At 34.5% G+C, this 27,204-nt stretch overlaps 2 protein-coding genes and 2 pseudogenes across 4 annotated transcripts; 3 read left to right on the top strand and 1 right to left on the bottom strand.

Moving 5' to 3' along the window:
- The first annotated feature begins 4,446 nt into the window (after positions 1-4,446).
- Positions 4,447-5,621, top strand: LOC140828114 (uncharacterized). The gene is made up of 2 exons (XM_073191095.1): positions 4,447-4,719; positions 4,831-5,621. The coding sequence occupies exon 2, from the start codon at positions 4,939-4,941 to the stop codon at positions 5,413-5,415; it is 477 nt and encodes a 158-aa protein (XP_073047196.1). The 5' UTR covers positions 4,447-4,719; positions 4,831-4,938; the 3' UTR covers positions 5,416-5,621.
- Positions 5,622-8,467: 2,846 nt separating this feature from the next.
- Positions 8,468-13,881, top strand: LOC140825775 (E3 ubiquitin-protein ligase RHF2A-like; annotated as a pseudogene).
- Positions 13,882-15,259: 1,378 nt separating this feature from the next.
- On the top strand, positions 15,260-19,096 carry LOC140825774 (fasciclin-like arabinogalactan protein 17). Of its 3 annotated transcripts, none has more exons than XR_012116744.1 (3): positions 15,260-16,746; positions 18,498-18,612; positions 18,843-19,096. XR_012116744.1 is itself a non-coding variant. In XM_073187728.1 (2 exons), the coding sequence occupies exons 1-2, from the start codon at positions 15,426-15,428 to the stop codon at positions 18,542-18,544; spliced, it is 1,368 nt and encodes a 455-aa protein (XP_073043829.1). In that variant the 5' UTR covers positions 15,260-15,425; the 3' UTR covers positions 18,545-18,673. The 3 variants fall into 3 exon arrangements, 1 of the variants encoding a protein (XP_073043829.1); XR_012116745.1 differs by lacking the exon at positions 18,843-19,096 and adding an exon at positions 18,689-18,708; XM_073187728.1 differs by lacking the exon at positions 18,843-19,096 and having other exon boundaries at positions 18,498-18,673.
- Positions 19,097-19,235: 139 nt separating this feature from the next.
- LOC140825773 (calcium-dependent protein kinase 26-like) lies at positions 19,236-22,510 on the bottom strand (annotated as a pseudogene).
- Between the last annotated feature and the right edge of the window lie 4,694 nt (positions 22,511-27,204).

Raw genomic sequence — 27,204 nt, 5'->3', positions numbered from 1 at the left:
ATGCTTATATAATTGAAAATCGTGAAAAAAACAAGTTGAATATTAAAATCAAGACAGATTCGTGTTATGATGCATTAAACGTATGTATGTATCATTGTGTATTAATTAAGTTTTATATATTTCTTGTTTTACCAAAAATTATATAATAATATATATTATTCAAATTTTAACCGTAAAGCATTTTCAGCTGATGTCGAATTTCAATCAAGGATAATTATTCACACCTAACTAATTAATAGCTCCGCCCAAAAATTGATATAAATTTGTAAAATGAATTTATTGCCACTTTTTACAAAATAATGCTAATGGGTGAAACTCAAAATAATTTTCCAGGTTCCAATCGTTATTCTAGTGTGTACGATTTTTCTTTTCATCCTTTTATCATAATTGTTCAGTAATCATCACATAAACTTGATCAAATGATCTCTAGGGATCAAAGCACAATATTGGGATTTACGTACAAAGTAGTAATTAATCTCAATTATATGTTAATTTATTAATGAAAAAATAAGTGTTGTTTATTAGTATTTGTGACAAAATCAACTATATTATATAATTATGTCTCTAAGCCATTCAGTTTTATAAAATATATTTAATAGTGATATGATATAAACCCGGCCATGAATCTTCACAGTCAACAAAACTAGAGCTATTAAAAAAAATTGGCAGTATCTGCTAATTGTGTTGGGATATATAGACTGTCGACTTGGTTTTTCCCTCTAGAAAAGCCCAAAACATTGTTCTAACTTCTAATGAAAAAATACATCCAAATTTTTCAGTTTTTTTAAAAATACTGTGTGATACTTTGCATGAAATTTAAATGAAAAAATACATCCAAAGATAATTATGGAGTATAACATAACTAAATTTAAAAAGAAAATTGAATATTCACGAGCAAGAAGTCCAACAGACTACTTAGTTAAACTGATAGTACAAAAGAGATTCTGATAGGCAAATTGATCTGAGGACAACTGATTTTATTAAATTCATCCCCATACCCATCGGGTATTGACTTTCATCTCCATCCCCATACCCATCGGATTATCGAATATCCATACCCTACCCAAATACCCTATTATCATATACAATTGAATTTTTTCAAATTTAAATTGTTTCAATGAAGTTATGAATATTTAAAAAATTATTTAAATGAACAATAAGAAAAATTATTGTTGATAAAAATTTGCAAAGTAAACTTTATAAAAAAAATAACAAAATATTAAAAATAGTTTATATTAATTGAACAAAAGTATGCAATTTAACAAAAATAAATTATTTTTCTATTTTTAAAATCACACATCGAATAAACTTACCAATGAAGAAGATGAGAAATTGAATGAAAAATAAAAGAGCGTTAAAACCTTGAACGTAAAAGTGAAAGTGAAAAGGAAGAGAAAAGAAAAAAGTATCGATTTAATTGGATTTGAGAAAATAAATCTTTAATATAAATAAATATAATTACTATATATATACATATACATACATATATATATATATATATATATATTTATTTATATATTAATTTAAACGGGTATTCGGGTAGGGCGTGGGTCGGATTATATCAAACCCGCCTCCATACCCAAACTCGAAAATCCCCATACCCGATTACCCAATTATTTAATCGGGTCTAAAAATCCCTCCATACCCTCTTCTATTCGGGTCGGGTATCGGATCCTCCAACGGGTTCGGAGGAAATTGCCATCCCTACTGATTAGTCAACTCAAATCCAAACATTTTTTGAAGAATATCGGTTATTGAGAATCAGAGAACAACTAAAATATCGGATGAAGTTATTCGTACCAACAGTCAACAGAATGTTAGAATTCATATGCTGACACCATCAATATATGTATTTGAAAATGGATATATGATTTAAAATATGATTGTTATGCAGATAAGTCTATAAACAGATCAGTTTGACAAGCTTTTGAATATCTTAAAATTTAGAATTATCTGATCTCTCGTATCTTCTTGAAAAAGCTGAATGCGAATCAAATCGATAACAAACAGACACCGACAAGTTATTATATTATTATTTGAAGATCAATTTGTGCTTAGAATTTATTTGTGAAATATTTGTAATTGAGAGTAAGAAGTCTAACTTCTCGTTTTGGTAAGAAAAGTTACTAATTATTTTAGTTAGGCTGTGTGGAAGTCCTGATAAAGTTAAAAACTTCAACATTTGTAACAATCGGTTTTTTGATACAATCCTTCTGTGAGCAAGGAAAAGTGATGTAGAAGTATTGAAATGTTCGAACATTGATAAACAAACTTATGTCAATTATTTTTCAGTCAACAAGCTTTTACATTTCATTTGATATCTCATCCAAATGATTTTTAATAAATCATTTTATTTAAATAGTTTCAATCAGTCTATTTCCACACAGTCTTCAATATATACTTGTTGAGAACTCAACTGACGAAGATATTATTTTATTGTTGCGGACCATATCGAAATATTTGCAAATTATCTAGAAAATTTCTCCACTCATTCCAAATTTATCTCTCATCCTAACAAATATGATATAAACCTTTTTAATATCAGTTCTTCTAATGAAAAAGATACTTTTAAAAATTATATTTGACAAACGAATAATATTATAGTAGTAATATAACGTGTATCCCACAAAATATCAAGATAATCTTCAAGCCAATTAATACCGTGTGTCTGCCTCTACTTCCCTTGGACTCCGCTCTCCTCACCTATACATGTCCCCCGGCACCACATACCAATTAAAACTTCCAGATTCATTACCTTATCTACTTCATTTATACCATACATTTCATGAATTAAATATTAAAATACAACTCAGCCAACCGATAACTAATGAAGTTTATATATCATTCAATATTTAATGGGATAATACATAAAATCATAATTTAGATGCCTTCTCAGTTAAGTCCCTCAATTTATCTATGTACCAATTTGGTCCTCGTAGTATGTTTAATTGTCTCAATCATATATATCCACAGCATTAATTTTTTCATCAGTAAACGTACTCGAGGGACTAAATTAGCACACGGGTAAAATTGAGGACTGAAATGCGCAGATAGTAAATTTTAGCGACACTTTTATGTATTACTTCATCGTTTTAATTCGGGCTACTTGAAAACATATGATCCTCACATGTTCAATATGTTAAATCAGAGTTAACATAAAAAATATGAACAAGAAAGACAACATAACCTACTCCAGGTATATTAAATTAGCACATGAGTAAATTGAGAGATCGAACATGAACAAGCCTAAATTAGGGTTTGTTTCACCCTGTGCCTGCACAGGCAATGAACGGCCCGGATCACTCCACATGAGTGATCCGGGCCCACCTCCCTGAAAAAAAAAATGACTTGGAAAAATCCGAGCCGTTGGATCGCCCGCAGGGGTAGGGTCGAACGAACCCTAAATTAGATAAACGATTTTATGCATTACCATTTGTATAATTGATTTTCCCATTCTACTTAAAAAGAGTGTTGCTCCCTCTATTATATTAACAAAACATAGCCCTTACGACTCCATTATACATTGTGTGTGCCCCTGCAACAATAAATGGTCTAGATCCACTGGTGGGTCGTAGTCTTTCCCCAAATAAACAGCTCTATTTGATAGTAAAAATCAATCAATAATAATCTCTCAAAAAATGTGAAACATCGGGCAATAAAATCCATCTTGCATTGACTGACTTGTCTGTAGAGTCATTAACCGATAGAAACACATCACGATCTCACTATCCGTATCCTCTCGAAAATTCTCGAATTTTAAGTTCCTCTCACGATTTGTTTGTTCTTTCCAAGTGTCCGAATAATTGCTAAGGTATACAATTTATTGACAAATGAAGAAAAGTAATTATCATTTATAAATAAATATGAATTTAAAAAAAATAAATTGAGAAATATTTGAAACAAAATTACGGTGTCTAAAACATGTTCATTGTTTTAACCACACCCTTGGTATATTTTCAGAATATATATATATATATATATATATATATATATATATATATATATATATATATATATATATATATATATATATATATATATTAATAAAAAATGATATATGGATAATGAGGATTAAAAACTAAGTTACAAAATACATTTGAAATGATGAAATTATATTTGAATTTTATTTGAAATACTATTTCAAAAATATATTTATCCACAAAATATACACAATTACATATTAATAAATATACATGCAAATACACAATTACACATGCATCATATCCACAAATATACACAATTACATACCTACAAATAGATCCATTGATCCAACGGTTCATATGGAGCTATATATGATTTTTATGTGGGTCCATGCGTTGCTTTGGGTGAAAAAATATTTGGACCATTAGATATACACCCGAATAAATCCACACGCACGTTGTATTTACAATCGTCATATGTTAGCAGGTCTCTCCGCACAACAAAATCTCTCTGTATATAATGATGGAAAAAAGAAAGCTTAAATAAATAGGAGGAACCGTTCATAAGATACGTTGAATTTGTCAAAAATCCGAGTGTAAAACGCTCGAAGAATTTCGCTGTGTGTTTTTTGAGGACTCCTTAAATTATCCAACAATAGAAGGAAAATAGCCCATCCTCCTACCAACATTGGCCGTGTTCTTTCTATATCCCCGCCGCCGATTCTACCTTGCCTCTGACCATGGCTCATCGCTTGTTCTCCACTTTTTGTAGCGAAATACTTTGACATTCAATTTCCAGGTTTTTTTTTTCATTTTCGATCTTTATGTTTTGTTCATTGGATGGATCTTTTCATTTGGTTAATAGAATATATGAGTTTTTGTCTTGGGATTTTTGTTATTTTGAATATAGGGATAATCTTGAAGGATTTCGGAGAAGTTAAGAAGCTGATTGCCGTGTTCTCGTGGGGAAGAATTTGGGATTTGTAAAAACAGCGGAATTAAGGGAGAGGAAATCGAAATGACGAGGCAAGTCGTGTTGCGCCAGCCGGGTTCAATGGTGGACAGGCGGCAGCCGCTGTTGCAAAACTCGGACTACTCATCGCGGGGTGGCTTGAGGAAGGTAAGGCTGGCGGAGGTGGCGGGCGGGACCACGGCGGAATGCGCCGTTGTGTGCTGCTGCTGTCCCTGCGGGATTGTCAACCTCCTCGTGCTGGCTGTGTACAAGGTGCCGGCAGGGCTGTGCCGGAAGGCCCTGAGGCGTAAGCGCCGCCGCAGGCTGATGAAGAAAGGGCTGCTGCCGCCGCGGAAGTGCGGCTGCGATGAGAAGGAGCCACAAATTCATCCGGTATCAAGCCCCATCGCTATTGTTAATGCTCGGGAATCGGTATTGGATAACAAAGAAGTGCTGGAACTGGAAAAGGAGATGTGTGATAAATTTTACAGCACTGGTTTCTGGAGGAGTTCTTCCCAAAGAAGTGAAACATTACACCAATAAAAATAAAAATCCACCGCTTTATTTACTGGGGAAATTATTTTTATGTATCTATATGTAATAATAATAATAATAATAATAATAATAATAATAATAATAATCTCATTAATATTTGAACATTTCTTTTTTCTTTGACATTATTATGCTGTACAGAAGATTAAATATGTATAAAAGATTTGGTAATTAATATGGCTATCAAGAATTATGCTCTTGGATGATTCAATTGATTGGTTTTTAATGTGACTGATATAGTATGGTTTTCTTTTCGGTTGTCTCTTGATACTCCCTATCCCTAATTTTACCTTAACTACAATACTGCATTTTACCTTGTTTCTGCTAAATTGGAACGAAAACTGTATATGGAAGAGAGAACTGAACACTTTCCAAACACGGGAGAAGGAATGTCACCCATTGCTCAATAAAATTTTTGAAACATCCACCAACGAACTTAAATGCTTTTCTTTTTAAAAGTACTAACATATCATAAGATAACATTCAGAGCTCCAACTTTTATAAATATCCATCCCTCTTTTCTGTTTTTACACATTTTATTTACTCATCTTGCTCTATACATTTTCAACCCCGAGTTTACAGTATCGCTCGTGGAATCCTACCAAATTATTCTGATAAAAATGACATTAGTGTAGAGATTTTAAATTTAGCATAAATTGTTTCCAATATCAGAGAGAATCCTGCTGATTATGAGAGGAGAAATGTGTCTTTGCAACCTCTGAAGTATCAATCTGCTCCACCGACTGAGGTAGGCAATACACCACGAACTCTACAAAACATGGCGTCGACCCATATTTTTGGAAGAAGACCCATTTAATCTGCGCGGTGAAAACTGTATCGGGTGAATTTTATTCGGTGTAACATAAAACCTGGCCAGTAGAATGTGTTATCATACTCCCAATCCTCTTTCCTTTTTTCTTTTCTTTTTTTCAGAAAAGTAAAACTTTGTGGAATGAAATTGAGTTGATAATTAAAGATTGTAGTACTGTGGGAAATTGACGGGTCAGTGTGGGGAGGTCTAAATGGTGGTAGTCCAGGTGGGTTCAGATATGGTTAGGAGCAGAATGGTGCGATGGTCCCCGGTGACTGTGAGTTGGCCCATCTTAAATTGTACTCTCGTCTAATTTCACTTCCACCATTCACATGCAAAAAGGACCTGAAATGACACCCCACTGTTGTACTTTCCCTATATTTAATTTCACCCCACCAAAATAAAATCTAACGCAAATCTACGATATTTTGACGGGACTCGGTTAGAGTGACACTTCCTCGATACATTGATGTTCATAATTCAGCATATTTTATATTTAATAACATGTTAGTTAATCCTGACACAAACTATTGAAATATGTTGTTTAAATTGTTACGTGATCTTCTATAATTTTAGCACTACTTGTATCTTACTCTAAATATCGACAAGTGTTTAATCTTATATGATAGTTATAAGTATACATCGAGGGCCGTTTATATAAAATAATTGCGTCTACGAGCAAGATTTAATTGAACAATACGTCCCTGAAATTTTCTAAATGTTCATTTGGATCAAGTTGTTTGAAATACATCGTGGTTCTACTTTGATGAATGAATTTGAAGTTATGAATTCCAAATCCGTGGATTTAAAATCTATTTAATTGCTTGTATGGATTTATATTGAATGTATTTTAAATTCATTACGCTCTTAATTATATAAATGCAAAGGTGGTTATGATATATTTGAAATCCCTAAAATGAGTGTCATTTTAAACAATTCTTCAAATCTATTCTAAATCAAATCATTTCATCCAAACACACCTTATAGTTGTTTGGCTTGATTTAATCAAGATGATTTCAAATTCATATACTCTAAATTATGTAGTTGTAAAGAATTATCAATCCATTCCTCGAATTCTTACTAAAATTAAATCACTTCCTCAAATCAAAAAATTCAATTCAAATACAACATAAATTAATTAAACCAGAGAATTCCAAATTATAGCTGTGAGATATCAATCTTAGGAAAAATAAAAAAATTTGTTTGCCGACACTTCGACGAAAGAAAGATTAAAAGCGCATAAATTATTGTACCAGACAACCATTCTTTTTACTACTAGAGAGTCAAAATCCAATTTAAGCTCAATTATAATACCAAGTTGCTATGTTTCCAATTTTTATGATTCAAAATATCGTAGCCTTATTTGATATTCCAACACGTAGATTTGATCATGTAACGATCTTTGGGTAGTTATTCTTCGAGCAAAGTCTCATACTTGATATAATGATCATATCGCTCTATATGGATCAGATGGTTTAATGAGTGCATGGTAGACTGGTAGTCGATGTTGAAATATTATAAATTTGTTGGATGAATTGATTGAGAATAATTTTGCAATGAATTGTATAGTGTTCGACGATTTTTGAAATGAATTCATTAAATGCTCCGTAAGAAGTAATAGAACACATGCAAGCTAGGCCTCGTGATTCTATGAAGAAAGAGTTGTCTGTTTTTTTTTAATGTGTTGTATTACTTCTTACGGAGCATTTAATGAATTCATTTCGGAAATCGTCCAACACATTACAATTCATTGCAAAATTATTCTCAAAACAGTGGAATTAATACATGACTCCTGTTAAGACATGTCTTACGGAGCATATAATTCTATTTTGAAAATTTCTTAAAAAATAAATAAATTCAAATATATGAATTTCAATCCCACGAAATCCTCGGGTCTAACCCAAACCCTCGCCCGAACATAACCTAAAGATATATTTTTTGGTAAAAATTTGTGTGAGACGGTCTCACAGATCGTATTTTGTGAGACATATTTCTTATTTGGATTATCAATGAAAAAGTATTACTTTTTATGCTAAGAATATTACTTTTATTGTAAATATCGATAAAGTTGACCCGTCTTACATATAAAAATCAGTAAACTGTCTAACAAAAAACCTACTTATATTTTTTTTAATGGGAATTGAAGGTATGTCTTAATATTAACACAAAGACCATAATCCTACTCATATTTTTTTTATGGGAATTGAAGGTATGTCTTAATATTAACAAAAAGACCATAATGATCTAATAATGCCAAAACGTGACCTATTCCCCATATCCCTCTCTTCCTTTTATGCAAATATATCGTATCCCAATTCTCTGTAATTTTCTCTCTGAGGTTTTTTGAATGGGACCTCAGCATAATTTGTGGCATTAGAAGGAAATCAATCGCTGAATTTGTTGGATTTGATTGCTCTGGTTCCAAATTCTTGACCCATTAATTGTTTTTCCTGGATATTTCTTCTTCCATGGAGGTAAGGCTTTAATTTGCGATATTATGGTAATCAAAATTCTCCGATCTGAATCGCATATCAATGGTGGGCGATTGTTGAAATTTATGGTCTTTTAGTTTCGATTTGTGGGTTTCGATTACTGGTGATTTTTTAGGTTGTTGGGTCGTGGGGTTTTTTGTAATAGCTTTGTACGCATAGAAAGTTTCTTTCATTTCTATCATGCGAACGAATTTATGTGGATGGGAATCATCATCGCTTGTTGCAGAGCTAGAATTGATTTTTTTTTCCTTCATGATTTTAATTCAGCATTTTAATTTTATTTGAGGTTTAAAACCTATAATTTAATACAAGTTGGTAAAAAACAAAAACTATAATATGATGAGATAGTTCCAGCCGTTTTCACATTTATGTCTTAACTGAGAAATCGTACGTGCCAAATTATTTGCACAAGACCCTTCATGATTTACATATTGAAAAAGATATTAAATGGCCCTTTTGTTTATAGTTTGCTAGCATTGATTTTAAACATATTGAAAAAGATATTAAATGGCCCTTTTGTTTATAGTTTGCTAGCATTGATTTTAAACATGTTCTTACTTCTTCTTCTTTTCTCTGCTGTTTTTTAAGGTTTTGCAATTGGATGAGGTCAAGAATGGAGGGAGTCACATGGCATCAGCAGCGGCTTTTGTAGAAGGAGGGATTCAGGAGGTCTGTGATGATGCTTGCAGCATATGCTTTGAGGCCTTTTGTGACAGCAATCCTTCCTCGGTGAAATGCCAATAGATTATTTATTTTGGCCATTGATTATATTTTATGCTAGCCTTATTATGATAGTTTTTGAATCATGCCTTACAGGTGACAAGCTGCAAGCATGAGTTCCACCTTCAATGCATTCTTGAGTGGTATGCATTTGCCGCTTGTTTGTGGGTTGGATTTGGATTGTGGTTTTATGGTATTTTATTGTATGCGTGCATTTTTGTCCTAATTATAGGATTAAGTTTTAGCTTTTGTGTTTGTATGTTATCATATGTAAATCTCTGAGGCCATTGTTAAAAACAATGACCACATTGTGGGGACTAAGAAGTAAAAATGTACAAGAGCAGAATTTTTTCACAGACACACAAACATATTAGTAAGTAAACCACGTTGGTTATCCATTGCTTCTAAAAAGGCATGCAGTGTGTGTGGGTGGTTGTGAGGCAAAAGCGGAGTAAACCTTGAAATAGACGGGCAGTCTTCCATATGAGCGAGCTTTATCAATATAGCTTAGGCTGCCTAAATGCCTGCTCTTTGATTAACTTGTAGTTGATTTGCTTAATGTTTTACTAGTTTTCACTGCTATTTGTGAGCTTTAATCGATCTGTTTGAGATCCTCTGTCCGTGGCTCCGTGCGGTTGCTTTGTGTTAACGTCCTTATAGTTGCTTGCAAATTATGGGTAACTTGTCCTGGCTGTTTTTTTGGTGTGGGACCTGTAAACAGTAATTGTCAAGAACTGGTACCATTGATAAATTGAACAGAAAGTTGTGAAATTCCCAAATTTGATCAACAATTTAAGTGAGTCCATTAGTTGTTGATGGCAAGCTTTTGAATTATGATAATATTTGTCATGCATAGATTATTCTATAACTTGAAGTTCATCTTATCCAAATTTTACTGAATTAAAAACTGATTCAGTGCTTGCAATTTGACATAAGAAAGTAGGTTTTAGTAAAATCCTAGTCGATGATGACGAATCTGCTATTCTGGTAGTTTCCCATGCTTGCAATTCGTCAAAATCTGTTCGTACAAAACTGTTGCAACCATAAATCAAGAACCAAATTTATATTACAAATGAAACTAAAATACTTTCCCGTCAATAAACTCTGTGTACGAAACTCGTAGCAGTTTGCTAGCAATTCCCTAGCTTAAGCTATTTATGACACTCTCAAATCAAAATAATTGAATGATTATCACTCCCCCGTGCTCATATTTTATTCTCCCCCTTCCTTCCCTTGCATGTAAACTGTAATTAGCTGCGAGCTTCCTTAACTTGAACCTCGATCCTTCTCTTGTTAAATATCTAAGTCCAATAATAATTGGATCTTTAACAAGAGCAATTTCTTTGAAATATTTATCCATTTTGGTTGCGAGAGGTTAGTCTCTGTGCTTGCAGTACGAGGCTGAGATTTAGGCTTAATTTGGAAGTGGGGAGAGAAAAGAAAGGGAAGGAAGAGCCGCCTACCTACTCTTGTTCGTAGCTCGATCGGAGAAAGAAATTTTTAGTTTTCCTTCCACTTCCACCGACCCACATTTGGAAGGAAACTTTTCCTTTAAATCTTAAACACATTTTCCTTTCTCTTTCTTCCATCAAAATCTCCCAAACAACCAAAATTTAAATCTACTTCATTTCCTTTCCTTTCTTTTACTTCCGAATCCCAACTCTCAAAAAAAGCCTTAGTAAATGTAAATCTGTGTCTATAAACATATTCATGAGGATGTTAGGGTGGAAATAAATTAACTCTTTGAATAATGAATAGGTGTCAAAGAAGTTCTAACTGTCCAATGTGTTGGCAACCCTTCAGTCTGAAAGATCCTTCCAGGTTTGTTTCTGACATGCATTCTCAGTTTTCAGTCGAGTTCCTTTTTATTGAATTGTTTCCTTGCGCATCTTGATCTGACATCTTATTTTGTTGTTTGGCAGCCAAGAATTGCTTGAAGCAGTGGAAAGGGAGAGAAATTTAAGGTTTACTTCATCAAGGAGGAATGCAACCATATTTCAACATCCCACACTGGGGGATTTTGAACTGCAGGATGTGTGTTGTCCAACTATATTATTCATTTACATATCATATATATCAGGACTTATATTTTGTTGGTATTTAATGACTTCTCTACCAAGCAGTTACAAATGGGAGTTGATGATCCAGAACTTGAGGACCACATTATCCAACATTTGGCTGCTGCCTGCCGCCATGGGGAGGACTAACCTCATTGCTCGGAGGGAGGGCTCAAGGATTCGTTCATCCCATGCTCATCCACAGTTTGTAGTGTTTTCATCTCATCCTAATGCATCTTCTCCTAGTCAGACTTCAGCTTCCCTTGCTTCTGTTGAAACAGAATACGATTCAACAGCAGCCACTGAAACTAATACTTATGTTCCACCAACATCTATTCGGGATGAAGGACCACCACATACGTCTCCTCTTCAAAGTGATGGAGCTTTGGCTTCAGCATTTGCATCTCCGGCCATTCCTAGGACATACCATGGAATACCTAGTGATAATAGGTGGTGTTACTTTCTAGCATTTTAAATTTTTGCTTATTTAGTATCATGTATCTGGTTAATTAGTATTTGGATGAAAGTTGTTTAATATTCTATGCTTTGATTTTCCATGATCCATTTTTAGGAGCTCTGTAAGGCAAGCTTTTTTGCCAAATCAAGACAGAGCAGGACCCTCAGAGTTGTCATTTTCAGACTCTTGGAAATCTCGACTCAATGCTGTGTCGACAAGGTATAAATTTCAGCATAACATGATCTTGTTCTATTTTTTCAGATCCCTGTTTTTTTTATCTTATTCGTTAGTTTGTTTCAACTATTATTGGGAACTTGTGGATTCTGAACTTTGTTTTATGTTGATCATGTGTAAGATACAAAGAGTCCATTACCAAAAGTACTAGAGGATGGAAGGAAAAGCTCTTTTCCCGAACTGGTTCCATGACAGAGATTGGTAACGAGGTTAGAAAAGAGGTGAGTGCTGGAATTGCTACTATATCTCACCTGATGGAGCGCCTTGAAACAAGAGATGGCAGTAGACCTGGTAATGTTCCATTAGCAAATGACGTGGTGGATTCTTCAGGCACTGGAATGAGAAACGCTGTGAATAGAAATATGATCAATGAAACTTCATCGAGTGGCGTAAATTCTTCTTCTTGTGTCACAAGTTCAATTTAAATCTCATGATGCTATTAAGAAGGCAAATCTTTCCTCGTCATTTCATCTTTGGAGGTGAGTTATCAAGTTATTTTACTTTATTTTCTATTTTGATCAATATCAAGTTATTTTACTGGTCAATTTGATCTGTTGATAGACCGCACATTGATGCAAGTATTTCATCAAGGTTGAAATTGATGTTTCTTTCTCATGTTGTTAATGAAGTTGTTTCTTGTTGTCTTATGTATCCAACTTGATATGATAATCCATTTTTCTTGCGGTAGGAGAGCTCTTGGTAACAATAATTTAGTACAATATTATTTAATAGTAGATGATCAAAAGTTTTATACCGTTAAGATGCCAAAATTTGTCTAAGAGGATGAAAAGAATCAGATCATGGCATTAGTTGAAGTTCTTTTAAGCCGGACATATGAATACATCTGGTAATGAGAAACAGGGATAAGACCCACTGAGTTCTTTTAAGCCTGACATATGAATACATCTGGTAATGAGAAGCAGGGATAGACCCGGTTTAGTCTCAAATGTTTGGCCTCTTTTCCGATTCGGTCCGAAATGTTTCATCGTTCCCAATTTAATCCTAAATGTTTTAAAATTTTGACTGGGTTGGTCCTTCCGTTAATTTAGTGGTTAAAATTAGCGGTAGGCCACTCATAAAACTCATAACAAATGAAGAATGTGTGTTTAAACATTATATTACTAAAATCACTGGCATGGGTTCTCCTATTGTTATGGGTCGCCTTTTTGCGCTTATTGTGCATCTGCCTTGGAGTTACTTTGTAATACACATGTAGGAAAGAAGAATATTTTGTCCAGTGCCTCTACTCAATAGTTTGATCCGCGATTACGAATGATTGAACGAGTAACACTTGGGAGTTCTATTCTTAACAAGTTTTATATTTATTATTAAATTTTTTGCCTTCCATATCTCGCTATCTCATACACTCGTGCATTTGCCAATTCTTTCACAGAGACACGTTTCCCATCTCCAAATATGACGTGATGAGGATGAGATAATTCGCCGGCTTTGCTTATAGTAAAGTTTAGAGGGAGTTATACCGTCTTTCATATCAATGAACAAATAGACCCAACTTTCATTTTCATGGTAAGAACACTCGCGAACGTGCACGCCTATTTATCTTTACTAAAAAAATTGACTCTGAAACTGAATCATTAGAAGTAGAACTTGACCCGGATGTATTTGATGGATGTTTTTATTTAGTGGTTCCATGAACTGGCGTTAGTTTAGCTTATATCTCGTTGATTGTTGTGAGTCATTTGATAATAACTGTTAAAACTCCCGCATCCATACGATCGTCGATCTGTTTGGCTCGTCACTTGCATTCACTCCATCAAGGGATGGATCCAAACATGGGAAGGCGATGATGGCCTCGTCGTTTTTATTATTTATTTTACATATCAAGGTGATGATAGATGATAAATATTAATTATCTACTAATTATACATTTATGATCTCATTTTCATCAGTGGTAGTCAAGAGATGATTACTAGCTCTAGAGCGGTAATAGTAAGAGAGTTTAAAATAACATGTATGGATCTCATGCATGTCTTACCTTCGAGAGATCAAAGAAACTAGCAAGTTGCGTTTAGATGAAACTATTTAATTTTGATGAATAGATTTGAGTTGGGATGTATATGAAGATTTGCTCTCTACACACAAATTCATCGATATTGTCGGTTCTAAATACACCCAAAGGGTCCGGGTAACCCGAAGAGTAACATCAAAATTTCTCATATATCATTCGGGTATTTACCGAAGCGATTATAAAAATATAAATTCTATTGAGATAATCATAAATTATCGAACAAATTAATTTGGATTGACTTCAACTTGAAAAAATGTTCGAACATGTTATAGTTCGGATCGAATTCCGATAATTTGATTATAAATCAATTATTTTTCGATTCGATTCGATTGAACGACTCCAACACAACGCACATTATGATTTTTAATCGAGGGTAAGTGATATGTTTGGTGAAAAATAATAATCATGTTAACAATTTTAAATTACCTAAAATTTATATTACATTTTCAATATTTATTATTTAATGATTCCAATTCTTCAAGTATTTGGGTAGGCATCAGCACAGGTAAAAACCCAAAAGATGGAGGGCGATAATTTGAAATTTATTATAATAGTTTCCAGTAAAAACTTATTTTATATAAATCCATCCATATACATATTTATTTCTTTATTAAATGCGTTCCACAAAGAAAATCAACAATAAAAAATGTAAAATTTTATGACCGAAAATAATAAATAACAACTAAACATCACATGATAAAAAGATGAAAATAAACTCAAAATTAAAATAAAGTAAATGTTGCAATTAATTTAATAGAAATATTACTTAATTCGCGTCATATGTTTTTCTATTACGAATATTGACACATTTAAATATAAAAATAATAATATGAGTAATTAAAGTTATAGAATATTTATTGTAGGAGTTAACAAAAATTAATAAACTTTATCATAAGAAGGGGAAAATCAATAAAGAATATCGTGATTAATAAAAATTATAAAAAAGACTAAAAGTTTATATATATTTATATATAATGGAATCTTAATATAAAGAATAGAAGATAAATATAATAATATAAATAGTTATAAATGTAAAAAAAATTATAATGTTCCACCAGACAAACCATATTTCCCACTCTCCTAAGCTAAGGAAACTCATTTCCTTGCACCACACAATACTCTCTTCCCTGTTCTTCCAAGAGAGAAGGACGAAATAGTCTAAAATATATATTCTCCGGCAAGAAAATAATCTTCTCCATCAATGGATTCTCTGATCTATGGCGTCCCAAATCTTATTTTCCTCACATTCTTCACTTTTCTAGCCGTTAGATCTTCTGCATTGCTCGAAAATTTGCTTGCAAAGCCCGGGAACTCGACTCCGCAGATAAATTCCAATTCTGTTCTAGTGGCCCTTTTGGATTCTCACTACACAGAGCTCTCGGAGCTTGTGGAGAAAGCGCTCTTGCTGCAGACACTTGAAGAAGCTGTGTCGAACCATAATATCACCATTTTTGCTCCGAGAAACGAGGCCCTGGAACGGGATTTGGAACCTGAGTTTAAGCGGTTTTTGCTCGAGCCTGGGAATCTCAAGTCCCTGCAAAACCTTCTTCTGTTTCATATGATTCCGGCGAGGATTCAGTCCCACCATTGGCTTGTCGAGGGGAAGAAGAAGCCCGTTCATCATACTAGTCTCTGCCGTGATGCTACTAATGAGAAGATTCTGTTAACGGAGAGAAATGGTGAGAAAATCGTGGGAACTGCGAAGATTGTTAAATCAGATGACATTATTCGCCCCGACGGAGTCATCCACGGCATTGAGAGATTGCTAATTCCCAAATCCGTTCAACAAGATTTCAACGCCCGGCGGAGCTTGAGGGCCACCGCAGCCATATTTCCGGAAGGCGCGCCAGAAGTGGACCCGAGAACAAACAGGCTGAAGAAACCTGCGCCGCCTGTGCCTGTCGGCGCGCCTCCGGTCTTGCCCATTTTCGACGCCATGGCCCCCGGCCCATCCCTGGCCCCGTCGCCAGCTCCCGGCCCGGGTAGACCCCATCACCACTTCGACGGCGAGAGTCAGGTCAAGGACTTCATCCAGACCCTCTTGCTTTACGGCGGATACAACGAGCTGGCTGATATTTTGGTGAATCTCACCTCGTTGGCTTCGGAAATGGGAAGATTGGTATCGGAAGGATACGTTCTCACAGTTCTTGCTCCGAATGATGAAGCCATGGCGAAATTGACGACCGATCAGCTGAGTGAACCTGGAGCACCGGAGCAAATCATGTATTATCATCTGATTCCGGAATACCAGACAGAGGAAAGCATGTACAATGCTGTGCGGAGATTCGGGAAGGTGAAGTACGACACCTTGAGACTCCCGCACAAGGTGGCGGCGGAGGAGGCTGATGGGTCGGTCAAATTCGGACAAGGAGAAGGATCCGCTTATCTATTCGACCCAGATATATATACAGATGGAAGGATTTCTGTTCAGGGAATTGATGGGGTTCTGTTTCCGCTGGAGGAAACCAAACCTCCTGCTAAATCTTCTCCCGTTGCTAAGATTGTTTCAAAACCAAGAAGAGGTGACCTTTTTTTTAGAAACTTAATCATTAAATAAATTTACCTGGGATTCGGAAAGATTTATGTTAAGAATGCCCTGAATCATGTTAAATATCTGTTATACTTAACTGGTGTGACCGCCGGAGTGTTTGATAGTACCAAGAATTTGGCCGGAATACGTCATGTCGGTGGATAAGAATAAAGATATGTACAAGTCAAGGGGGAATGGTAGTCTTAGGCGCTACAGCTGCCATTTCTTGGTTTTTAGCTCAACTTCTGTAGTTCTATACTTAAGTTGTCACCACTAACCACAAGCTTTGTTCAGTATTCCGCCGACTCATATAGTTGTAGCCAAAGACACGGAGTTAAAGAAAACTAAATATAATTACTTTTTTAATGTAAGAATCAAAACACTGAGTTTTAAGCCAAGGTGATGTGTGTGACTTTTATGAGTTAGCGAAATAGTGTAATTATTAGATGGCTGAATTGAGAACTTTAATACCTTTTGGTGTACGAGTTAAAAGATTCAAGTTTCATATATGAGAAACTTGGAGAACAATGGGAAAAGACTTGGTGGTGGAGAAGAACCTTATAGCTTGTAAGACGGCCTTGGTTTTAGTGGAGTTTATTAAACCATTTGATTCATTTTATTTAAGGTAAAACTCATAACTTTACAAACTTGTTGATATTCAATGAAAAAGATGGGTTAATTGTGGTGAGAATTCTTTAATAATGTATGTTATTTTTATATGATTATGTTAGATAATTGGGAGAGATTAGGTGGATTAAGGTCTAAGGACCTCATTAGGCAGGCTGTTGTATTCAAGCTTCACTTTTTTCAACTAATATTTAACTTGTTTTTGGCCTTTTTCTTCTATCGAACGTTTATGAGATCACGACCCTTGGCTAGGCAAAGAGTTTATAAGTATTTAACATAAAGCTTTGTGTTTTGTCGGTGAAGCTCTCGATCCCGTGGTGTTCACAAAAAAGTCAACAGAAAAACCGATTGGATTATAATTGGTCACGTTCGTCGCTCGGCTCGGCTCGGCTCTGCTTAGTGTAATATTTGTAAATACCCTTAAATCTGCTGTATATAGTGAATTCGGGAGCCAAGCTGTTCGTTATCATTTAGGTAAAAGCGATCCTGGGTTATACAACGAATCGAGTCGACCTGCGAGTTGTTTGGCTGTTGAGTTTGAGCTGTGTTTGATAGCTCATAGGCCGTTCGCGAGCTTTTCAAATCTATTAGTTTTATATGTTTATGATTTAATTATTAATAGTAAACTTCAATGAATTTATTTTTTTAGTTTGGTATTAATTCTTGATTCTAAGCTCACCAGCCTGTCAATTGATTGACTTGAAGAAATATCACACTTTTTATTAGCTGTTCTATTTATTATTCAGTATCTATATTGGCTCCTGTTTAATGTATAGTTCCCGACATTGTAATAAGTTTTGAATTGATGCACTTAATAAAGTAACGATATTTTTTCCGTTATTTCTCAGTGAGTGCCAATGAAACCCACCTAAGACATTTTTTCTTTTGATTATATTAATTTCATGCTGATAATCCATGTGAAAAAATAGATTTCTTATTGCCATCTTATTAATTTTTTTCTATAAATCTAGTTTTTTTTTTTGTATGCGAAGATAAGATTTTAATCTCTCTAAGTGATTTTTGCGCTATTTCCACTTGGAAAATCCATCATATTTGGTGAATTTTCTCTAGAATAATTTTTCTAAAGTCCTAATTTTTTTTTATAATATTTTGCAGGGAAATTATTGGAAATGGCATGTGCAATGCTCGGTGGCTGTTCTTAAAATCATGAACTTCTGGGAAAATTCATTTTTTTAAAGATGGAAATAATATGCAATAAAGCAGAAATATGGTGAGTACTTGTAACCAAAAAAAATTCTTTCTAATTTTCTTTGCGCGATTGTAATGATACATAGAAAATATAATAGGTTAATTTGCAGTTTTTGGTTTTTATAAAATTTTAAATATCATAATTTTATATAGTAATTATAACTTTTTTATATAGCATTGCCATCGGAACTTTCGTGTTGCGTGTATGGGTTGTCTATATTTTGTAGTCATGGTGGGTTATATGGCTTGTAGGCTACATGTCATATTGGTGTCCGGTAAGCTGGTGCGTGCACCAGCCTCAGGCTTGATCTAAAGCGCTGGGAGTTGGCTTGAAATCGCCCCAAGGACGATAAAATTTCATGTATCACTTCATATTTACCGGTTCCGATTTTGATAGTTAATTTGAAAGGTTTCTTTAGCCACTACTGTGTGATGTAATCATGGTTTTAGGTCTCGCAACCATTCTTACTACTCCAGTTTAATCTAAATTACAATCTTTCTAGTGATTCCATGTTAATTCAGTTAAAGCACTTGAATTAAAATTTCAAGTGCATGCATGCATGATTCAGGATATGGTGGCCATCATTTACTTGTTTAGTGCAAAGTTGAATTACACGTCATTTACTAACAAGAAAGAAATCACAGTGGGCCAAAAAAATCTATATATATGATATTGGGGTCTGTTACTCTGTATATTTTCTCATAGAGCTGGGTCATTGATGTGCATGGACTGCATGAAATCCAACTGGTTACCCGATCAAATAACTGGTTACTCGACCAAATATTATTTGACGTTTTGATGTAACGATGTTAATGATCTTTGTATGAATAAAAAGAATATAGAACTCAAAAAATAAAAAAAACAATGTCTTCGTATCAGTAGACAGGCATTGCTTCCATGAATCCGATGTTAAAACTGCTCGGAAACCTCTTCTTATCAAAATCTGAGTTCCCTTGCTGCATCATGCTCACAAACTCGTTGTAATCTATCTTCCCGTCCTGCAAGATTGAACAAAAGTCTGTAAGTATAATTACCACAATCTAGAACTTTTATCGATAAAATTTAAATAAAATGTGTAGGCGTTTACGTTGTTCTGATCAGCTTCTTGGATCATTTCTTCCAAGTGTGCATCCATTATCCCAAATTGCTGACAAGCTATTTGAAGCTCATCTGGTGTTATATATCCACTCCCATCTTTATCAAAAAATGAAAATGCTCCGAATAAATGATCTTCTTTGTAAATCTTGTTCAAATGCAATGTTGCAGCTATGAATTCTCCATACTCAATTGTACCATTGTTGTCTACATCTGCCTGTAAATATACCAAGAAAATGATATCATCATTAGGCTTGATCATCGTAAGAATCTTAGTTTGTAGGTAGCTGCCACCGCTCGGATATAAGTTATCATGGAAAAAACACAATACTCACAGCTTTCATCAGATTGTGTATCTCGGACTCATTAAGATTAGCTCCAAATCGTTTTAATCCAGCCTCGAGTTCATCAAAAGTTATGTATCCACTGTTATCCGTGTCAATCATTTTAAACATTTCTTTCAGACCAGCAATTTCTTCTTCAGACAAACTTTCTGCAATCACCTGTTGACAGAAAGCCAAAAAAAGCAGTTTCAAGATTTTGTTCTAATGATATACTTCCCTTAATTGAAGGTTGTTAAATGTACCCTGAGAGCCATTTTCTTGAGTTTGTTCATGGCTGAAAACTGCGTTAATCGCCTCAAAACTGCAGAATCGAGAGGCTTATCTGGAGCCACTCCCTGATCCTGCACCCAAGGATGGCCTGCAGATAAAGAACAGTTCAATCATAAAATTTTTACAGGATTTTACGTTTTACTGATCAATGGAAGTGTTTGATTTGATATTCGAACTTACATAGGACTTGATGAGCCGTTAATCGCCTTTTTGGATCCCTTACAAGCATTTTCTTGACCAGATCCTTCGCACTATTGGAGATTTTTGGCCAAGGATCCGATGAGAAGTCTATATCACCACGTAAAACTTCTTCGAAAGTTTCTTGCTCGGTTTCTGTGTCAGATGGAAAAAAAAACATGAGAAAACAGAAAAAAAAATGTATAGTAATGTGGATCAACAATTGTTCATGCAATTCTTGTTGACTGCCTACATAACACAAGAAGGCACCGTTACACTGATACCGTCAACTAAAGTTTTTGTTGTGATGGTGATGACTCTATACCATGTAAAGTGACAAGAATCTTGCATATCTTACCACCCCAAAATGGAGGCACTCCACAGAGAAGAATATAGAGTATAACACCAGCACTCCACACGTCTGCCTCGGGTCCATAACACTTACAAAGCACCTCTGGTGCAACATAGTAAGGGCTCCCAACAACATCCGTGAATATTTCCCCTGTTGGATTCAAAACAAATGGCTAAATAACACGGATCAAACAAGGGTAATCGATAGCCGATAGGATGAAAAAAGTTGAATTTTTGTTCGATCTTCCTAAAAGTGCTAGTTTTGCCATCCCAAAAGCTTATAATGCATGATAATTTTGAATGTACCTGGCTTAAAAAACACCGACAAACCAAAGTCTATGGTCTTCATAGGCGAATCCTCGTCCCCATTCACAAATAGGAAATTCTCGGGTTTAAGGTCTCGATGCATTACTCCCAAAGAATGGCAAGCTTCTATAACACCAACTATAGTCCTAGTGAGATACGCAGCTTTTTTCTCCGAGTAATGCCCCCGTTTAACAATTCTATCGAAAAGCTCGCCTCCTCCACACAATTCCATCACAAAATGAACCGCAACAGAATCCTCGTACGCCCCTTTAATCGAAATTACATTCGGGTCACCAGATAAATGATGCATGATCTCGATCTCTCGTCTTACATCATAGACATCATCCATGGTCAATAGCTTCCTCTTTGCAATAGATTTACAAGCATATTCCTTACCGGTTTTCTTCTCCACACAAAGAAAAGTCGTCCCATATTGCCCATGTCCAAGTTCCCGACCCAAATTGTAGTACTGCTTCAAGTGCCCTGTCTTGGTTTTGAGCACAGAATCGACTTGAAGACCTACACTCATGCTTCCATTGAAACTCTTCGGTTTTTAAGGCTTTGACGGATCTACCTTCTTCTGGTTTTCCTTAACAATCATCATGATCACTTGATCGGGTTTAATGACATCTTTCTTGATCATTTCCTCCTCCCATGTTCCGAGTTCCTGAGGTTGTTTTATCCCTCCCTTCACTAAGATATCATCCAATTCAATCATGATCAATTCCGGGGGCTTATTCTTGACAGAATTCGGTGCCTCATCCGCTTCTAAACATGGCAAATGCTGGTTTTTTTCTTTGTTATCGCACAGGACAATCATTTCTGGTGATTTAGACCACCATAATGAACGTGAAACTGTGAAGAAGAAACCATCCTCGTCAATCTTTCCATGAATACAATTATTTCCCATTATTTTTCTCCCCTGAAAAAATCCTAGTGCTGGAATCCAATCTTCAGAATAATAATAAGAAACAGATCGAACCAGAAATCAAGAAAACCCAACTTATATGCTAAAGTTACTCCAAAACAATAATAACAGTCACTGAGAGAAAGTTAACTTTGAAATAATACACACTCGAAGTGGGAAAATTCGACAACAAATAGCTCCGGGAATAAAATGAAAACACAGAACTTCAAGTAAAAAATTCAGACCCTTTGGGCTATATAACGTGAATTCTTTGTTTTGGAGAAGTACAGAATCAAGAAACCTTCCTCGACCCTCAGAATCGAAAAGGAGAAATACTTGTGTATAAAGAAAAATCGTGCGTTGAATACGAGGAGACAATCAGAGCGATGACTCAGCAATGAGAGGAGAATTATAAACGAAGGAGCAAAGGAAAGCGAGGATTTGTAAATGGAAATAGTGCGGCTGTTGCGTATGGAAAAGACTCGGTTTACCAAGTCACAGTGTATATATACAGACGTGTAAACGCGTGTGTCAACTGTGAGTGATCATAGGAGGCGGGTATTTCTCGGTCAAAATAATGGAATGTTCTGAAGTGTGTAACGATAATACGAGAATATCAAGTATTGAGTCGATATCCTTGTACCGTATGTTTATTCGTGAGATACTCAATATTGTTCATATTTACAATATAACGTAATATAATTGATATAAATAATAATATTTTTTATGAATGATCTAAATAGAATATATGTCACATAAAACTAACATGTAACATCGTCAAACAAAATTTTGTGTTAATTATTAATTTGAGTATAATATAGAATAATCATATATAACGAAAGTATGTTATAAATATCTTACAAATAATTTGAAACATGAATCCATAAGTCATGGTGAGTGATATATCACTATACATATCTTGACATTCAACTGTAATATTCCCTAAATTTTGGGATCTCTCATAACCAACAAAAGAAGCCACCTACGTCCCAACATTTTACTACGTTTTAAAGTATAGAGTGTTGATAGTATCTATTTTTTTAAATTTAAAATACCAATTTACAAAAATAATCAATTTTTATGTAATAAAAAATATAAAAATAATTCTGTTTTTTGTAAATTATTGTACCTCATACAATTTCCAAAATTTTAAAATAGATAAAATATTTTATCTTTATAGTTTTGAATTTTACTCACGTATAATATAAAAAACTACATTATAAAGTAGACAAAAACTCATGTGAGACGGTCTCACGGGTATTATTTGTGAGACGGATCTCTTATTTGGGTCACCCATAAAAAAGTATTATTTTTTATGCTAAGAGTACTATTTTTTCTTGTGAATATGGGTATTGTTGACCCGTCTCACGGATTATGATCCGTGAGACGGTCTCACATGAGACTCACTTAATAAGCAATATGTTATCTGAATAATTATTCTAATTATTTATTTAAAAAATATTTCAAGAAAAGGATAAAAAAAATTATATACCTATTGTGTGCTAATGTTATAACTTTACATAAAACATTAAATAAAAACAAGTTTTGTTAATAGTACTTTAGATACTTTTTAGGTTTCATATATATATTTTTTATCTGATTCTTCTTCGATCTTCTTACTAATTTAAGCATCGAATGGACTTGGTTGAAAAAACTTTGAAAGTTCTCTATCATTCGCTAGTGATTTTTAGGCGATATTGGAACAACTGACATATGGATAGTGTAACGCTTCAGATTCGACGATTGTCCTCACTTCATCACGCACAATGTGAAACTTTCAGGAGGTCACCCATCCAAAATTGCCCCAAGTCAAGCACGCTTAACTTTAGAGTTCTTATGTGATGAGCTACCGAAAAGAAGATGCATCTTCTTTATATGAGTAGTACATATCCAATCTATTAAGCACTCCTCAACTACACAGTCCATACTTGAACAGATTCAAAATCCATATCCTTCCGGTGTAAGATTGTTCTTCCGCCTAGAAGCCTGACAGGAGCCGCTCATTGTCCGTGCAACCTCATGGCACCGGCGATCACCCCCCGCCCTCTTCTGGCCCGGGCCTCACATGCCCACCAGCTTCCTCTTGGTTCGTCCTCGAACCACACCGTACTTAGAGAGGTAGGCTCTGATACCACTTGTAACGCCCCAGATTCGACGACTGTCTTCACTGTATCAAGATGGGCCTTTCCAGCGTGCTTAGACGACTGTCTTCACTGTATCAAGATGGGCCTTTCCAGCGTGTTTATGTCATCGCTCACACGCACCTTGAGAAACTTCCCAGGAGGTCACCATCACAAAATTGCCCCAAGTCAAGCACACTTAACTTTAGAATTCTTATGTGATGAGCTACCGAAAAGAAGATGCACCTTCTTGATATGAGTAGTACATATCAAATCTATTAAGCCCTTCTCAACTGCACAGTCCTATACCTGAACAATTGCAAAATCCCTCTCCTTCCGGTGTAAGATCAGTTCATTCACGTTCCCTCTGCCTAGAAGCTTGCCAGGAGCCGCTCATTGTCTGTGCAACCTCATGGCACCGGCGATCACCCACCACCCTCTTCGGCCTCGGGCCTCACAGATAAAGCCGTTTCTTTTACTATAAATAATTCATAAATTGTTGATTATAGTGTTCGAGTTGATTGAGTAGGTAAACGATTGATCAATTATCAGAAATTTGATTATCCTACAAACACCTTATCAGGTTAGCTTGTCACACAATGTTTACAAAGTTTGGTTTGTGTAGTTAACGTAGTTTACAAACTACTGCGTTAGTCTACAATTTACTTATTGAGTCTGTGAGTTCTCACGTCATAAAAAATCATGTATAAATTTTCTTTAAAAAAGATTAATTTTGACCGATTAAGTTTCTGAAATAGTCTTGGTTTGAACAAGAAACAAATAAATTAGGAACATGAATAAATCCGCTATGGATTAATTAAAGCTAGTTGAGAATTAATTAATATATGTAAACCTCCAACAATTATCGGCAGCCGGCCGGAGCCCGTGCGATACTATCATCATCAAGTGTCGCTGTACTTGGACTACGCTGGCTAATATTCATCCACTAACTATAACTATTATATAACAAATTTAAGACTAAAAAATCAGATTTTAAAATAAGATTTTATATTTGAATCACTAACTTTTTTCTAATCTAAAATAATAATAAATATTTTTTATGCTGATCTTAATGGTATTCTAATTCTTTTGAGAGTATGTCTCGTGTGAGACCGTCTAACGGATCTTAATCTGTGAGACATGTCAACCCTACCCATATTCACAATAAAAAGTAATACTCTTAGCATAAAAAGTAATACTTTTTCATGGATGACCCAAATAAGAGATCTGTCTCACAAATACGACCCGTGAGACCGTTTCACACAAGTTTTTACCTTCTTTTGAAATATGAAACTAAAGTGGGAGTTATGGATAGAAAAACCACATCCTTCAAAAATGGGAATAGTTGAATTACTATGTTTTTATATATCTCATTATTTGTGTTGAATTCTCTATTGTGATCATAATTATATACCATCACTTATTTCACATATCAAATTTTATAGCGCCAAAATAATAATTCAGTTTATCACAATATTTATTACGATCATCGATGATATATTTTCTTGTCATGGTACGTATTATAAGTGATTTACTTTATGGTATTTAGAAAAGACAAAAACTTGTATGAGACGGTCTCACAGGTCGTATTTTGTGAGACAGACCTCTTATTTGGGTCATCCATGAAAAAATATTACTTTTTATGTTAAAAATATTACTTTTTTATTGTGAACATCGGTATGATTGATCCGTCTCACAGATAAAGATTCGTGAGACCGTCTCATAAGAGACCTCCTCTTTAGAAAATATGCAATTTTTCCAATCATTCTTGAGTTTTCTAACTATATTTCCTTCCCAGAGGATACGAAATGTGTTTAAAAATCTCATCAGAGTTTATAAAATGAGGAAAATTTTAGATTGAACAGAAAGTCATTCTTTATATTTGATAATTTCAATATAAATATTTCAAAGTATCATTAACAATTTAACATCAATCATCCTTTGAAAATAAGGAGTTAAAATGAAAGTCATGATGGGATACAAACAAACCACTCTCCCTTCAAAAAATTGGAAAAACGGCTCACCCAATAAATGTATTTGAATGATTGACAAAAAAAATCTTTGAATTCCTCTCCAGATATTAAAAAAATGGATTTGAATTATTTAGGTCGGGTCAATCCTTAAGACGACCCGCTAACCCATTTAGTATTTGTCGTAATAATCCAACTGTTACCATTCAAAATTGTTGCCAAAATGATTTGTACTTGTATTCGAGAATCCGCAAGGCTCAATTTAATTTTCGGAGCATTTCATACTTTTGAGTAAGCGTCTCATTTAAATTTTTATTTAGAAAGAGATCAACGTTGATGGACATATTTATATATTATTTATGTTAAAAATAGAACTTGGACCTAACTCAACCCCAAAAACTAGCTGGGAGGATTGTTCAAGACTATATATACAACTCGTATGTTATTAATTGAGTCGGCTCGAAAGGATCGCGACCTACTTGATTTCTGTACAACCCCATCCATGATCCATGATATGTGAAGTGCAAGTTGTAGCTTAGATCGAAGAAAATATTGATTATGGATATATCTGACACACTCCAATTTTTTTTTACGTAGATATATCAATTTACTTTCTCGATTCGACCAGAAAAAAATTTATCAAATACATCCATAAATATCACGTTTTGCTCCATTTTACTTTCATCGACATGTTTAATCTTATATTCTATGCCTAGGAGAACCATATAGGCATTAAATCTTCTACAAAATATCATCTTTTAATTAACATTTGATGAACGTGAACAAACGACTATTCAAGGATGTGTATTTGTTTACAAATTGGACACTTGACTGTGATGGTGAAAGGTGCTTCGATTTGATGCAAACCTTGAAATTTCAATGCCTTACCGAGTGGTCGAGTCTCTTCGCTATGTATGTATATATCTTACCTACCTTGGCGATCCAATTATTAAGACTCAATTTACTCGAGAGCTTGGTGGAAAAATAGTACACTAATAATAATAATAATTAGTATATGGTTGATTTTTCGTTAGTGCGACAAAGTGGTGCAGAAAAACACGTTTTTTTTACCT

This window comes from Primulina eburnea, chromosome 3, assembly GCF_022965805.1.
Source record: "Primulina eburnea isolate SZY01 chromosome 3, ASM2296580v1, whole genome shotgun sequence".
Taxonomy (NCBI): domain Eukaryota; kingdom Viridiplantae; phylum Streptophyta; class Magnoliopsida; order Lamiales; family Gesneriaceae; genus Primulina; species Primulina eburnea.
The sequence above is the reverse complement of the archived record's forward strand: the minus strand, read 5'-3'. Positions and strand labels throughout refer to the sequence as shown.

Excerpts from the sequence above, each read along its gene's own strand:
- LOC140828114 (XM_073191095.1), top strand. The coding sequence starts at position 4,939 with ATGACGAGGCAAGTCGTGTTGCGCCAGCCGGGTTCAATGGTGGACAGG.
- LOC140825774 (XM_073187728.1), top strand. The coding sequence starts at position 15,426 with ATGGATTCTCTGATCTATGGCGTCCCAAATCTTATTTTCCTCACATTC. Across the intron at positions 16,747-18,497 it reads TGTTTCAAAACCAAGAAGAG|GGAAATTATTGGAAATGGCA; the intron begins GTGACCTTTTTT and ends AATATTTTGCAG.